We start from the raw sequence: 15,940 nt of genomic DNA, 5'->3' as shown, positions 1-15,940 counted from the left end.
AACTTCTACATTAAAGAATGAGAGAGCATAGAACATGATATTCTGGAAAGCAAATTCAGATTACAACAGAGAATCAACTAGCCAGCTAAACTGAGTGTAATCTTTCAGGGGAAAAGATGAATATTCAGTGAAATAGGGGACATGATGAAAAGACTGGAGCTGAACAGCAAATTCAGTTTTCAAATACAAGATTCAGAGAAGCATTAAAAAATGAAACAGGAAAGAAAAAAATGTTATTCAATAATGTTAAATTGTTTATATCCCTCCATAGGAAGATGATACTTAGAATGTTTGAGAATTTTATCACTATTAAAGAATAGACTTTGGCTATAAGTTGACTTTGATATGATGATATAAAAAAATTAAGAGGCTAAAAAAGAATTGTACTGAGGAAATGGGAAGACAAAATAGCATAAATTATAATATATTAAGAAACACAAAAGACCCACTATAACAGGGGGAAAGGAGAATTGTTTGTGTTGTTTGAAACTTATTCTCTTCAAATTTGGCTCAAAGCAGGGATAACATGCACTCTAAGGAGTACAAAAAAAATTTTATTCTAAAGAGAAATAGTTTGGGAAAAGAAAAAGAAAGGGAGGGGAGATGGATCAAAAGCAAAATGCTGGTGAGGAGGGACAGGGTGAAAGGGTTGAGAAAAGCATAAACAGGGAGAAAATAGAATGGAGATAAATATAACCATAACTGTGAATGTCATTATGGGAATATCTCCCATAAAATGAAAACAGTAAAGTGGCTTTAAAAAAAAACCCAGAAGCCTACAATACATTACAAGAAACACATCTGAAGCACAGAGATACACAGAGAGTAAAGTTAAATGCTGGAACAGAATATATTATGCTTCAGATTAAGTTTAAAAAAAAAAGCAGGGTTAGCAATATTATCTCAGACAAAACAAAAGCAAAAGTAGATCTAATTAAAAGATAAGAAAGGAAATAACATCTTTATAAAAGGAACTATAGGCAATGAAATTACATCAATATTAAACATATATGCACCAATTGGCATAACATTCAGATTCTCAGAGGGAAAGATGATTTACAGGAAGAAATAAATAGTAAAACTATACCATTGGGGGACCTCAACCTCCCCATTTCAGAATTAGGTAAATCTAATCACAAAATAAACAAGAAAACAGTTGAGAAGGGAATAGAATTTTAGAAAAGTTAGATATGATAGATCTCTGGTGAAAATGGATTGAAGTACAATATAGGTACTATCAATAGTAGATAGTACCTACATAAAAACTGACCATGTATTAGGACATAAAAACCTCACAAGCAAATGTAGGAAAGTAGCAGAAATATTAAATGTATCCTTTTCAGATCATGATAAATTATGCAAATTACATGTAATAAAGGGCCAAAGAAAAATAAATTTAAAATTACCTAATAATTAACAATATAATAATAAAAATAATCTAATCTTAAAGAATGAGCAGGTCAAACTCATAGATAAATATATCTATTTATAGATATATAAATCATAGAAACAATCAATAATTTCATTTGAGAATGACAACAATGAGACAACATACCAAAATTGATGGAATGCAGACAAAATAGTATTTAGGGGGAAGTTTTATATTTCAAAATGCTTATTATATTAATAAAGAAAGGAAAAAATTTGAATTTGGGATGCAACTAAAAAAAGCTAGAAAAAGAACAAATTAAAATGCTCCAATTAAATATTAAGTTAGAAATTCTAAAAAATCAAAGAAGAGATTAATAAAGTTGAAAATAAGAAAACTTGAACTAATGAGTAAAACTAAGAGCTGGTTTTATGAAAAAAATAGTTATATCTTTTGTTAATTTGATTTTTAAAAAGAAAAAAAACTGCCAGCATTAAAAATAAAAAGGTGAATTCTCTCCCAGTGAAGAGGAAATTAAAGCAATAATTAGAAACTATTTTATCCTATTATGGGCCAAAAGATCTGACAGTCTAATCAAAATGGTTAAATATTTACAAAAAAATATAAATTGCCTAGATTAAGACAAGAAAAAATAAAATATTTAAACCCATTTTAGAAAAAGACATTGAACAAGCCATCAATGAGCTCCCTAAGAAAAATCTCCAAGGTGAGATGGATTTATAAGTGAATATTGCTAAACATTTAAAGAACAATTAATTCCCATACTATATAAACTATTTGGAAAAAAAAAAGGTAAAGAAAGAGTCCTACCAAATCTTTCTTTTGACACAAACATGATGCTTACACATAAACAAAAGAGAGAAAATAAATTATAGACCAATTTCCCTAATGAATATTGATGCAAAAATTTAAATAAAATATTAGAAAAGAATTATGATCTTATTATCTTCAATTATCTTGAGGATAATAAACTATGATCAGGGAGGACTTCTACCAGAAATGCAGAGCTGGTTCATTATTAGAACATGTCAGAATAATTGACCACAATAATAACAAAGCTTACAGAAATCTTATGAATATCTCAGTAGATGCAAAAAAGTCTTTTATGTCACTCATTCCTGAATTTTTTCCTGAATAGCACTTTATTTTTCCATATACATGTAAATATAGTTTTCAACTATATTTGTAAGGATTTGTGTTCCAAATTATTTCTTTCTCCCTCCTTTACTTCTCCCCTTCCCAAAACAGCAAGCAATCTGATATTGGCTAAGCATAGCATCCATTCCTTTAAAAATACCAGAGAACATAGGGAAAAATGGAGTTTTGAAAATTATAGGTAGTATCTATCTAAAACCATCAGGAAGCGTTATTTATTTTCCCAATAAATTCAGGCTGAAACAAAGATGACTATTATCACCACTATTATATTAAGTTTAACAATAAAGGAAGAAAAAGAAACCAAAGAAACTAGGATAAGCAGTGAGGAGATAAAACTCTCTCTTTGTAGATGATATGATGATATATAGAGGGAGAATTCTAAAGAATCAATTAACTAAACCTCTTGAAATAATTAACAACTTTAGCAAAGTTGCAGGATATAAAATTAGCCCTCATAAATCATTAGCATTTCTGTAGTTTAGCACAAAGCCCAGAAGCAACAAATAGATACTCCATTTAAACTAATTGTAGACACTATAAAATATTTGGAATCTATTTGCCAAGACAAACTCAGGAACTACATGAACATAATTAGAAAATACTTTTCACACAAATAAAATCAGATCTAAACAATCAGAAAAATATCATTTGCTCATGGGTAGACTGAGCTAACATGATAAAAATGACAATTCTACCTGGACTAACTTACTTATTTGATGTACCAGTCAAACTACCAAAAATTAATTTATAGTGCTAGAAAATCTAATAAAATTTACCTGGAAAAACAAATAATCAAGAATATCAAAGGAATTGATGAGGGAAATTGCAAAGAAAATGAGTCTAGCAATAACAGAACTAATTATAAAATTGCTGTCATCAGAACCATCTGGAACTAGCTAAGAAAAAGAGTGCTGAATCAATGGAATAGTTTAGATACCCAAGACACAGGTAAATGAAAGTCATGACTTTCATAACCTACTGTTTGACAAACCCAAAGACTTCAACTTCTGGGATAAGAATTTACTATTGACAAAAACTGCTGGGAAATCTGGAAAACAGTATGGCAGAAAGAAGACATAGACCAACATCTCACTCTTTATACCACAATAAGGTCCAAATGGTTACATGATTTATATATAAAGGGTGATATTCTTTTTTTTTTAAATTACATTCTATTTTTTATTATTATTATAGCTTTTTATTTACAAAACATATGCATGGGTAATTTTTCAACATTGACCCTTGCAAAACCTTCTGTTCCAACTTTTCCCCTTTTTCCCTCAATCCTGTCCTCTAAATGGCAGGTAGTCCAGTACATGTTAAATATGTTAAAGTATATGTTAAATCCAATATATGTATACATATATATATATACAATTATCTTGCTGCACTAGAAAGAAAGAAAAAAACCCGAAGAAGGAAAACAAAAATGCCAGCAAACAATAACAGAAAGAGTGGAAATGCTATGTTGTGGTCCACACTCATTTCCCATAGTTCTCTCTCTGGGTATAGCTAAATCTCTTCATTACTGAACAATTGGAACTGGTTTGAATCATCTCATTGTTGAAAAGAGCCGCATCCATCAGAATTGATCATCATATAATTTTGTTGTTGCCATGTATAATGATCTCCTGGTTCTGCTCATTTTATTTAGCATCAGTTCATGTAAATCTCTCCAAGCCTCTCTGAAATCATTCTGTTGGTCATTTTTTACAGAACAGTAATATTTCATAACATTCATAAACCACAATTTATTCAGCCATTTGCCAATTGATGGGCATCCATTCAGTTTCCTGTTTCTCACCTTTTGGAATCCTTACAAAGTGTTAAAGTCATTAGAGTTGATAGAGACAATAATTATCTAATTTAACATGGTTCAGTATGATTGATTTGCTCTTACAAGGAGATGTTATGGGCCAGAAGAAACAAGGTACTAAGTGGAACTGAGAAACAATGCTTGTGTTCACACCTTTAGAGAACTCATATAAGCAAGAAGCTCTTAAGGCCAGAGAGCACTCTGGCAGGAAACCCATAATCCCACTCTTGTATCCCACAATCCCATTCTCGGAGAAGGAGCATAAATAGAGCTTCAGGAAGCCAGTCAAGTGAGTTACTTCAGAACATTGCCAGGGGGCGAAGAAGAAGAGCACTCTGGGAAGAAGCTCACAAGCCCTCTCTCTAGGAGGCAAGAGAGATTCATTCCAACTTTCATCTTGATGATGGCTGGAGACATTCGGAGTTGAGCTAGAGGAGTCAGATCCATTCCATTTTCCACCTTTGTGCTGGCTGGAGGCTGAAGAAAGCAGAGGCAGAGGAAAACTGCAAGAGCTCTTAGAACCAAGCAGAAAGATAGGTCTCTAAGAAAACTAACCGAGCTATTTTGGAAGGAGAAAATAAATGTTTGAACTTTTATCACCTGGCTGCGTTTGGGTGATTGTTACTTGTAACTGAAACTAAGGCTGCCTCCAGAAAACTTCCCCAAGAAACCTGCTTCCAGAGAGAAACATTATTATTTTAAAGAAGAAAAACACCACACTCACCACTACAAAAAGGGCTGCCATAAACTTTTTTGCACATGTGGGTCCCTTTCCTTGCTTTAAGATCTCTTTGGGATATAAGCCCAGTATTACACTGCTGGATCAAAGGGTATGCACAGTTTGATAATAAAGGGTAATATCATAAGCAAAAATTAAGGGAGTGAGGAATAGTTTATCTGTCAGATCTATGGAGAAGGGAAGAATTTATGACCAAAAAAGGAATAGAGAACATTATGAAATGCAGAATGAATAATTTTGATTACACTAAATTAAAAAGATTTTGCACAAACAAAACCATTGCAATTAAGAATATAATGAAAGCAGAGAGCTGAGAAAAAAATTTTATAGCCAGTATTTCTGATAAAGACTTCATTTGTGAAATAGAGAATTGAATCAAATTTATAAGCAATATGAACAAATTTATAAGCAATATCAAAAGGCAGTTTTCATATAAAGAAATTAAAGTTATCTATAATTATTAAAAATGCTTTAAATGGCTATTGATTAGAGAAAGGCAAATTAAAATAACATTGAGGTACCACCTCACATTTAGGTTGACAAATATGACAAAAAAGGAAAATATCAAATGTTGAAAAAGATGTGCAAAAATTGGGACATTGGTGCAGTGCTGATGAAGTTGTGAACTGAGCCAACCATTCTGGAGAGCATTTTGGAACCATAGCCAAAGAGCAAACTTCACATACCCTTTGATTCAGTAATACTGCTACTAGTTTTGTATTCCAAAGACATCAAAAAGAAAAAAAGAAAAAAGAAAAAAAGGAAAAGGACCCACATGTACACAAATATTTGTAACAGTTCTTTTTCTAGTAGCAAAACATTGGAAATTGAGGAGGAATGCCATCAGTTGGGGAATGGCTGAACAAGTTGTAGCATATAAATGTAATGTGCTATAAGAAATGATGAACAGGCAGATTTTAGAAAAAGCTGCAAAAACTTGTATGAAATAATACTGAGTGAAGTAAGCAGACCAGGAGAACATTGTAAACAGTAACAGCAACAGTGTAGATGATTGACTATAATTGTCTTAGCTCTTCTCAGCAATATGGTGATCTAAGACAATTCTCAAAGATTCATGATGGAAAATGTAGTCCACATTCAGAGAGAAAACTATGGAGTCTGAATGCAGATTGAAACATACTATTTTCACTTTTTTTCATTTCCCATGCTTTCCCCTTTTTGCTCTGATTCTTTCCCCACCCTCACCAACCTGACTAGTGTGGAAATAGGTTTAAAGTGATTACAACTTATATAAGATTTCTTGCTCTCTTGGAAAGGGGAGAAAGGAAGGGGGAAAAGAGGGAGAAATATTTGGAACTCAAAATCTTTTTAAAATGAATGTTGAAACCTATGTTTATATATAATTGGAAAAAATAAAATACTATGTGTTGAGGGGGGGAGGGAAGAAATATTCCCCTAATTTATTTTAGCAGACTTCTATTTATAAATATGTATCATTCACACTACACAGCAGAAGCAAATCCATGGAAAAGTAAGATAAGGTCACAAAGAAATCAATCAGACATGGAACCCAAACTCCTAGAAATTAAGAATTGCAGAGCAATTATTATTAATGTTTTTGGTGACATTTATCAACAAAATTGAAACAAACATAGAAATGATTCCATTCTCCTTTTGCAGATCCCTGTCAACAGGAAGAGAATGACCCTCCAGAGGAACATGATCCTGGGCAATTTGCTGGCCTGCTCCATGGATCTTCTCCAGCCTGTGAGTCCCCTGATAATCCACTTCGTCTCTATAGCAAAGCAAATATGTGTGCTGGAGCACAGGAAGATATTAGTTTGATGAATAATCCTCTCCATTATCAGCAGCCTCCACCAGGAAATAATCCAGGAGCTCCAGTAAAGAAAATTAAGCCCAAAGTGGTTAGTAGAACCATTTTTCACACAAAAAGCAATCCATTAGAAAATCGCACCCTTGTTGGCACAAGAACAGCAAGAAATGGAGCAAGAAATGGGAATGGGGACCAGTGGGGTGTTAGCACAGGAGGATTCGTGGAGCGAGCCTGTACTCTGGGAAGGATACGGTCTTTGCCAAAAGCCCTTCTTGATTTGCATTTGTCCAAAAATGTTTCCAAATCTGATTCTGATCTCATTGCCTACCCATCCACTGAGAAAACTTCAAGGGTGAATTGGAGTGAATCCTCAACAACTGAACCCAGTTCTAAAGGGAATTCTGAGAGGACTCCTTCCTTCACTTCTGAATGGGAAGAAGTAAGTTGAATGTTTTTATTATTTATTAAACAAGACAGTGGAATTGGGTAGTTGGGGGAGGGACAGATTTTAAATGTCTGATACTTTGGGAGCTAAAAAGAAAAGAATATTTTCATCACAGAAGGCAAAAAGGGTACCTCTTGGAAATGCTTTATTATTTCATAACTAGCATCATAGATATAACACACTTCCTCTTGTAGAGGGAAGCCTTTTTAAAAATGACCATAGGAATTGATGCCCATCTAACTATGCAGTGAAAAAAAATTTATAAAATGTATATTTCATTTTATGGTTTATGGAGAAGTTTCTGCTTTATAAATTTTATTCCTTGAAGCAGCCTAGTAGTCTCATTTTGCAATTGTAAAAATAGAGATTCATAGAGCAAAACTACTGGATTCCATCTCTTATGGTTTTCTAGGCCAGTACCCTTCTTGTTACATCAAGAAACTTCACTGTAGCAAGTAAGAACATGACAAAGATAGTGAAATAGCAAATTCTGGCTACTTTTGCTTTCAGTTACCTGCCTATTAGCCAACATCCCTGTAATTTTCATGCTTTTCCATCTAGTAGGTGACAGTTTATTTTTCAATTTTCTGTATCTCTGCTGTCCATCATTAATATATGACAGTATGGTATAGTAAATGTTGAATTTGAGATCTGCCCTTGACATAGGTTGACTGAGTGAACTTGGGCAAATGTCTTAATCTTTCAATTCTTGAGATACTACTTTAAGACAATGACATCCAGTCAGGATACCAAGATTGACAGAAAGAGTTCCCTCATCAGGAATTCCCTATAACCATGAAATTGCTGGGTTTTTCCTCCTTCCCAACACATACACATTGAGATGTACAGGAGCCTAAGATATCACCAGTTAGCACATAGCTATTAGCAGAAGTTAAAGCTTAGAATTAATTAGCTTATTTAATGAGGGCATGTAGTCAACATCATGGATTCAGTCCATGTGTGGCAGAAATAAGCTTTCTGTGTGGCCATAGACTGATTCATTATCATAAATAAGGTCACAAAAGGCATGCCATTGGTCATGCATAAAGGTGAGAGTATGAATCTTTCATCCTAAACTTATAGTTCAACATCAAGTTTTTACAAATCCTCCAGTGTTCCAAGGAATATATATAGCCCTGTGTTTTTTTTTTTTAAATCAATGACCTGTTTAAAATCATGTTTGTTAAGTTTATTCCATTTGCTGTAGACACAAACCTGGGAGCAATAGTTAACACAATGAATGATAGGATGTGAAGTGGACTGGACAAAACATTGAGCTGAATCTAATAATTTTAAGTTGAATGGGGCTAAATAGCCAGTCTGATATTTAGATTCAGGGTATCAGGATTGATAGGATTCTGATATTTGAATTACACAAGTATAAGACAGGCAGATTTTCCCTCAAAAAAAGATATGGAAGGCTGAGTGGATTGAGAGCTCAACATACCAGAAAGGTGATAGGACAACAAGGAAGCTGAGGTGATAGACTTCTACCATGGTCATTGCACTCTCAGAAAATTGTGTTCATTTCTGGGCATTAAAGTTTAAGATGAATATTGATAAATTGGTGACTTTGGAAAGAAAATGAGTGAATATAGTGGGAGGACTTTGAATTTATAATGTGCAAAGTTTAATTAAAGGAAGTAAGAATGCTTATTCTATAAAAGAGGAGACTCAGTGAGGACATTAAACCTATCTTCAAACATAGGTTGAATATGCCTAGAAGCAAGTTTGAACTTCTTCTGTTTGGTCCCCAGGGATAGAACTGAGAGTAACAATTGAAAGTTGCAAAAATGAAATTTTAGACTTGACTATGGGAGGGTGGGAGGTTGCGTGTGCTAAAAATTTGAGCTGCACAAAGTGAAATATGCTGCTGTAGGACATACTAGGTCTTCTTCACTAGTGGTCTTCAGGAAATGATTAAATAACCATTTATTAGTGATACTGTGAATGAATAGTTTTCCATGTCTAGATTGGATTAGATGGTTTCTAAGATTCCTTTTGATAATATATTTCTTACCTATTTTATATCTTATAGGGAAAAAATTAGAAGCATATGCTTCTACCAACAATTCTCTATATGTTTTGTATAGGAAAAATTACATAAAATTTTACCATTAATGTTTATTTAAGTTAAATTCATGAAAGCATGAGAGAAAAAATGTCTACTCCCAATTTCTACAAAAAAAACCCCCTACACACACATGATTATATTTTTAATAACAGGATGCAGTGTAATGTAGTCCTTTGTCTAAAGCTTTTCCTGTACTGCAAAGTTTTCTTGATTGTGGTATTGTTGCATTCACAATACTAAAAATGTTTTGCTTTTGTATTTGGAGACTTATCAGATGCAATGGAGACATTTAATGAGTTCTTCTCACTGTTTTTATTTTTTATAGATTGATAAAATAATGAGCTCCATAGATGCTGGAATCAACAATGAGCTTGAAGAGATGAATGATGATATTACAAGTAAGGAAACCTTTTTCTCTAAGAATCCTTGAAATGAAAATGTGATTTAAAAAAACATCTAAAAATGTGTGCTGACCTAAAGGTGATAAGCTAATTAATCTTAAGTTGAAGGAAAAATTAGCATCTTGCATTCTGTTATAATAATTGTACTGAAAATTGCTTTCACTTTTACAGAAACTCTATCAGTATGTTTCATTTGAATTCAACAGTTTCTGAACTGCTACTATACTTAATAACAAGTGGTAATTCATAAGAATATGCTTTATATTTTTTTATCATAGCTTAATTTCATCCACATTCTGTTGCACTGAGCCAGTCAACAAAATTTTATTAAGTTCCTGCAAAGAGTATGAGGTACCAAGGCACTGAGTATTTGGTTCTGAACACCAAATCCAATAATGAATTTTTTATTTGATGAAATATATATAATCTGACTGAATTCACTTCAATAAACATTTAATAAACATCATATCAGCACAAAGTGCTAGGTGGTAGAATTACAAACACACCATTCATATATTAGTCAATATCCAGTCTGCTTTTAGAAAAAAATAATGTAAGGATTGATATAAGGAAAAATTTCCTGATATTTAGAACTATCCAATAGTACAAATTTAAAAATTACACAGATATCAGTGCAATGGAGATATTTGGGATATTCCTTATTTTTTTTAATTAGAACTTTTTATTTTCAAAACATATGCATGGATAATCTTTCAATATTAACCCTTGCAAAACTTTGTATTCTAATTTTCCCTCCCTTTTTCCTATCCCCTCCCATAGATGGCAAGCAATCCATTAGATATTTAACATGGTAGAAATATATGCTAAATCCAATATATGCATACATATTTATACAATTATCTTGCTGCTCAAGAAAAATCAGATCAAACAGGAAAAAATGAGAAAGAAAATAAAATGCAAGTAAACAACAACAAAAAGAGTGAAAAAAGCTTTGTTGTAAACCATACTCAGATCCTATACTCTGAAAAGAGAAGTAATATAAAGAAATCCATGTGCAAAAAGATTAACTTTGGAGGAAAGAATAGTGGTTTTAAAAAAAAAAGTAAACACAAGTTGAGCATCCTCTTTATGTCAGGCTCTTCAAGACGCTGTGGGGATTCAAAGATGAAGGAACACAGTCTCAGCCTTCAAGATACTCCTTATTTTTTTTAAATTCAAAATGAAAATAACTACAGTCATGTTAACAAATGGATAATATAATCCAAATATCTATAATGGTATTACACTATAGAGATAATGGCATAGCTGTTCACCAATGTGAAAGTGAAATAAATAGCTGCTTTGAAGGCATCATGAGACAGCTAGACTGTGTAGTGGTTAAAGTGTGGTTCTAAAATAAGGAAGACCTGAATTAAAATTTGGCCTCAAAAATAAATGAATGAATGAATGAATGAATGAATAAATAAATACCAAAAAAAAAAAAAAATTTGGCCTCACACACTAACTTTATGACCCTGGGCAAGTCACTTAATCTTACTTGCTTTGGTTTCCTTATCTGCAAAATGAACTGGAGAAGGAAATAACAAAGAACTCCATTATTTTTGCCAAGAAAATCCTAACTGGAGTTATGAAGAATAGGACATGAATGAAACAGCTGAAAACAACAACATGAAAGCATAATATCTTATTAGAATAGCCAGCCATTATTTCAAAGGGTTGGATTGGAAAGCACCAGAAGCTTCCTCCTTGGAGGTCCTCAAGTAAGAAATGGATAACAATTTATGGGCTATGTAATAAAAGAGATTCTTTTCCATTTATAAATTGCAGTAGATTATCATTTAGTCTCTTACAATTCCAAAACTTTTTTTTTTAATTTTTGGGGTTTTTTTTGAATATTCCTTCCCTCAAAGTGTTTACATATAATCACAGGATTTAAAAAAGTTATTCCAAGGAAGAAATAGTTATTCCAACTTTCTCACTGTACCATTTATAAAACTTCTGCTTAAGGAAGTAAAATAACTCATCCTTCTTTATGGTCAGTAATTATTAGTACATTCTGAAAAAATAAGGCATACTAATTGATGTAATTTTTGCTTTAAACTTGGTTATGAAAGTGCTTTGAAAACTGAAAGAGTGCAACTAATTATATTGTTTTTGTTGTGTTTTTTTGTTACCTAAGTCATTGTGAGTTTTGGATCTGTATTTATTGCTCATGCTGTAGTGATTATATTAGTGTTTGGTTTGTCCTAAAATCTTATTAATTGCTATCACCAATTAGCAGCACAGAGATATCTCTCTTGATGATTTCAGATAGAGCAAAACTATCTCCGATAGCAGTTCTCATTAATCAAAGCTTCAGAGGAATCTAGCTCGCAAGGATCACAGTAAAAGATTCATCCTAGGAGGCTGACAGCTTATCTTTCATATCTAAAAAGTGGATGGTTAAGTCTGAGGTCCTTTTGCTTGGGTCTGAACACTTGAGACTTTAGCTTTACCTTCATTACTAGGCATCTATGCTAGGCCATTACCAGCCATCTTAACTTTTGTCCTGCCACTGGACTTTGGAGGCTCAGAAACTGAGAGTGAGCCCAATGATTTTGTGTGACTTAGCCACACAATCCAATTTTAAATCCAATTCAGGTGCAAGTCATCACCCATGATGTAAATGGTCATCTTCAAAAATAAAGGACAAACAATATCATGACATATACAAAGAGCTCTTGGCTGGGTTCTATAAGACTGGAACTAAAGAGCTTCAGCATTCTTTTAAAAAGTGTTTCAGAGGGAAGAAAATATGTATTTTTGGTAAACACATAATGCTTTTCTCCTCTTAACTCATGCTAAGAAGAGTAATGTTGTTCCTCAGAGCAACTTGCATAGTTGAAGTTGAACTGAAGTTAGAAAACCTACTCTCTAGTCACATTTTACTCCTCATAATGGGTAGAACCTGAAGAAAGGCATTAAACTTTTTTTAGCCTCTTTTTTTAAATCAGTAAATTGTAAATGGGTGATAGATAAATCTAAAGTTGCCACTGTATCTGTTTTTTCTATTATCATCATTTTCATCTTTCCCATCATTTTATTTCACCTTTGATCTCTTTGAAGAGATAACATTACACAGTGAAAAATATTGGATTGAGTCAATTTGTACCTCTGACCATGGCTAAGTCACTGAGCTACTCTTAGCCTCAATTTCTTTTTCTATAAAAAGAGAAAGTCTTATTAAATAACTTTTAAGTTCACTTCCAGCTCAAAAATCTATGACTGCTTTGAAGAAACCTCTACATTAATGCAATTCTTTTACAAGAACTTTTATTCCTGGTGTATTTCCTGAGACTCAAAGAGATTGAGTCTTGTTTAGTATGGGTAAGAAGCAGGGATGAACCTAGATTTTCCTGACTCCAATGCCATCTCTCTATTGCCTTTCTTTTATTTCTTTGATCATTCAGACCCATCATCCTGTCCTTTTCTTCTCTACATAGAATTGGCAAGAAATCATTGTCAGTGAAACACATCTACTTAGAGACACTACGATTAATTCCTGTAGAAAATAATTCAACATTGTAATATGATTTTAAAGATCCTGATCTAGATTTGGAATCACTAGATTCCAAATTATGGTTTAATTTTGCCTCATACTTCCTAGGTGAATTGGAACAAATCATTAATGTATCCCAGTACAATTCTCTTTTCATTGAAAATAGGAGGTGAAAACACTTGTAGTACAAACTTATAGGGATACCATGAGAAGGAGTTAGAATGAGTAAAAACTTTTGGTGAATCTGAAAAGATCATATAAATGTATCCTTTAAAAATGATGATAATAATTGAGTATTCTCACAAACTCATATAGTTTTTTGATGAAACTGTTGTTTTAAAATGAGATTTGCTATCTAATTTATCTTGATGTGGAAAATTATTATGAAACCAATTGATATTTTTGTAATGGTGATTCCATAATCTGTAAGAGTTAAAATTTCTGAAAGTCATTTTTAATTAAGTACCACAACATTCTGTGGTAGTAGTACTACTACTGCTACTGTTATTACTACTACTAGTATTAGTATTACTACTACTGCTGCTGCTGCTGCTGCTGCTGCTGCTGCTACTACAACAACTACTACTACTACTATTAACTTTTATATGGTACCTGCTGTGATCCAAGCTCTGTACTAAATGCTTACAAACATCTTATTTGATCCTCACAACATTTCAGGAAGTTAGATGGTGTCTTATTCCCACTTTATAGATAAGGAAACTGAAGTAAACATAGGTTAAGATATCTTGGGGTTTACTGACTAGATTTCTCTCTTAAAGACTATGCATTAAGCTAAAACTAATCTGATTCTCATTGACCACCAATAGTTCCTAGACCAAGTCCCATTTGGTCATTATTTGGATCTTGATTGACTCAAAATTTAATGTAAATAGAAATTATTTCTGTTTTAGCATTAAATCCTGAGAGTCTTCCCCACCCAGATTATTTAGATTTGTTTTTACTAGATAGAAGAGGAGATTCTTTGCCTCAACTGCTACCTAGTCTTAATCACTTAATCACTAATCATTTAGTGTAGTACACTAAGTTGTGTAGCCTTAGTCAAACTGAGATTTGTTGAAGACATTAGCTTAAAAAAAACAAGATCTCCAGGGCCACCTCCAATGGTCTGGGTACCTTGCACAGTCTTCCCTCACTCAAATACAATTCATTCACATATCATAGCATCTCTTCCCTGAAGGCATGGTCCTAAGTGTTCGAAGTCAGATTTGAACTCAAGTCTCCCTAATTACAGGAAAGGTATTCTATCTACTATGCTATAAATTCTGATCATTAGTGGCAAATATGTGATTTAAACTTTAATAAGAGAAGCTGACGTGGAAGGGATCTCTTCCATACCCCCTCCTATTATAATATAATAGACAATAATAATATAGGTCTATAATAGACTAATGAAGTCTATTATACCAAATTACTTTTTAACCAAGTAATATCTTGTCTCACCTTGTCCTTGCCCGAGAAAGTAAATAAAGCTGTCCAATCTGAGCTTATTGTCATTTTGATGCTATCCCCATCCAAAATGCTGAAAGTATATTTGTATTACTCCTTTGAGATGAGTCAATACCTCTCTGGGCCCCTAAGTGTGTCTTTTCTGTTAATATAGGATCAAAGTACAAGGATTTGAAATACCTTAAATATTGTCTACTTTAACCTCTTCATTTTACAGAAAAGGAACCTTAGTCCAAAGAATAGAAAATCACCTGAGGAATAATTATTAGGATTACCCACTTGTTTTGATTTCACTGCTCTTTCTACAATTCCTGATTCATATACACAAATATATATACATACATATATATGTGTGTGTGTGTGTGTGTGTGTGTGTGTGTGTGTGTGCGCACGTGCACATGTGTCTACATACATTCTTATTTCCATATATATATATAAATATTACTTGGTTAAAAAGTAAATTGGTATAATTTTTATCAGCTGGTCTTTAAAGTAAACCTTGGAAAGACTAAAGAAATATACATGTCCCTCACCGGGTAAATGACTTTAGCTTTAATGGTGTGGTGGAAAGAGTTCTGTACTGGTAGTGAGATTTATATTCTATTTTTTGTTTTACAACTAATTAGATTGTGACATCGGATAGCTCACTTAAGTCTTTCTGGCCCTGATTCTTTATATGGAACACAAGGGAATTGGACATGATGGTATCCTACTAAGATCTTGGTTATTTCAGTCTTTTTCTTCTATTTTCTGACATTTTTCTGTCCATGAGAGCTAGATCTCAAAGCATCTCAGTTTCTTTCCACACTGGGCAATTCATTATTCACCAATCTAGGTCTCTGCCCTATGTAATTTTTGAATGGCCAGAATGGCCCAACTGGATGCTGCACTCTTTCCCTCAAACAGTGGACTGCTGCATTGCTCACTTTCCGGCATCCATGGCATCCCAACCTGTTCTCTCTATTGCTCAATTTTCTGGCCCAACATTGGCAGTTCAAGTGTGTCACACTGTCACTACTGGGAATGTTCATCTCAGCACTAGCAATTTTGAGCAATGCAACCAAATGTTGTCTGGCCAGTGACCTGAGCAGACTTCCATAGACTATAATCAGTGTCTCCATGGGCAATGAAAAGGAAATCGAGCCAGAATGGACTG

The 15,940-nt window shown here is 33.2% G+C and overlaps 1 protein-coding gene across 1 annotated transcript in view; it reads left to right on the top strand.

The window, feature by feature from the left end:
- Positions 1–15,940, top strand: part of ANKS1B (ankyrin repeat and sterile alpha motif domain containing 1B) — a 1,349,660-nt gene that overhangs the window by 692,967 nt on the left and 640,753 nt on the right. The window contains exons 13-14 of the mRNA XM_052001623.1: positions 6,745–7,337; positions 9,743–9,815. Of these exons, the coding sequence (XP_051857583.1) occupies positions 6,745–7,337; positions 9,743–9,815 (666 nt within the window). The remainder of the gene's footprint in view (positions 1–6,744; positions 7,338–9,742; positions 9,816–15,940) is intronic.

This window comes from Antechinus flavipes, chromosome 5, assembly GCF_016432865.1.
Source record: "Antechinus flavipes isolate AdamAnt ecotype Samford, QLD, Australia chromosome 5, AdamAnt_v2, whole genome shotgun sequence".
In the NCBI taxonomy this organism is placed as follows: Eukaryota; Metazoa; Chordata; class Mammalia; order Dasyuromorphia; family Dasyuridae; genus Antechinus; species Antechinus flavipes.
The sequence above is the reverse complement of the archived record's forward strand: the minus strand, read 5'-3'. Positions and strand labels throughout refer to the sequence as shown.